Source organism: Buceros rhinoceros, unplaced genomic scaffold (genome assembly GCF_000710305.1).
Source record: "Buceros rhinoceros silvestris isolate BGI_N320 unplaced genomic scaffold, ASM71030v1 scaffold9541, whole genome shotgun sequence".
Taxonomy (NCBI): domain Eukaryota; kingdom Metazoa; phylum Chordata; class Aves; order Bucerotiformes; family Bucerotidae; genus Buceros; species Buceros rhinoceros.
This window is the reverse complement of record NW_010394844.1, coordinates 37,091-37,547: the sequence shown is the minus strand read 5'-3', so window position 1 is coordinate 37,547 and position 457 is coordinate 37,091. Positions and strand designations below refer to the sequence as shown.

The window sequence follows — 457 nt, the reverse complement described above, 5'->3', positions numbered from 1 at the left end:
TGAGCCTGAAAGCAGATAGATTTTTTTTTTTTTTTTAATTATTTTTTTTTTGGGGGTGGTTTTTGTTTTGGGTTTTGTTTTTTTTTTTTGAGCCTGAATGGTTTCTAAGTCAGCTTTCTGTATTTACTTTTATTTGATGCCTGTTCCTTAAGTACTGCGATTTCTGTTTTGTTCGGAGTGGGGGAAACTCTTATGGATAATTTTAAAAAATATTTCTTATGTGAAGGTAATTGGTTTTTTATTTGTTTTCAGGAAATGGCTCTTGAAGTTAAATGAGGCTGAATAAAACACATAAATGAAGCAGAAGCTGCTCTGCATGTGTTAGGGCTATATTACCACAAGCACTGCTGATCAGCCAGACTCGGTAACTTGTCATAATGAAGAAAATTAGCCTGAAAACAATTCGCAAGTCCTTTAACTTAAACAAAAGTAAAGATGAAAGCGACTTTGTAGTGGT

At 33.3% G+C, this 457-nt stretch overlaps 1 protein-coding gene across 1 annotated transcript in view; it reads left to right on the top strand.

Moving 5' to 3' along the window:
* Window positions 1-377: 377 nt before the first annotated feature.
* Window positions 378-457, top strand: part of SOCS6 (suppressor of cytokine signaling 6) — a 2,200-nt gene continuing 2,120 nt past the window's right edge. Inside the window, exon 1 of the mRNA XM_010145350.1 lies at window positions 378-457. Coding sequence (XP_010143652.1) covers window positions 378-457 — 80 coding nt within the window.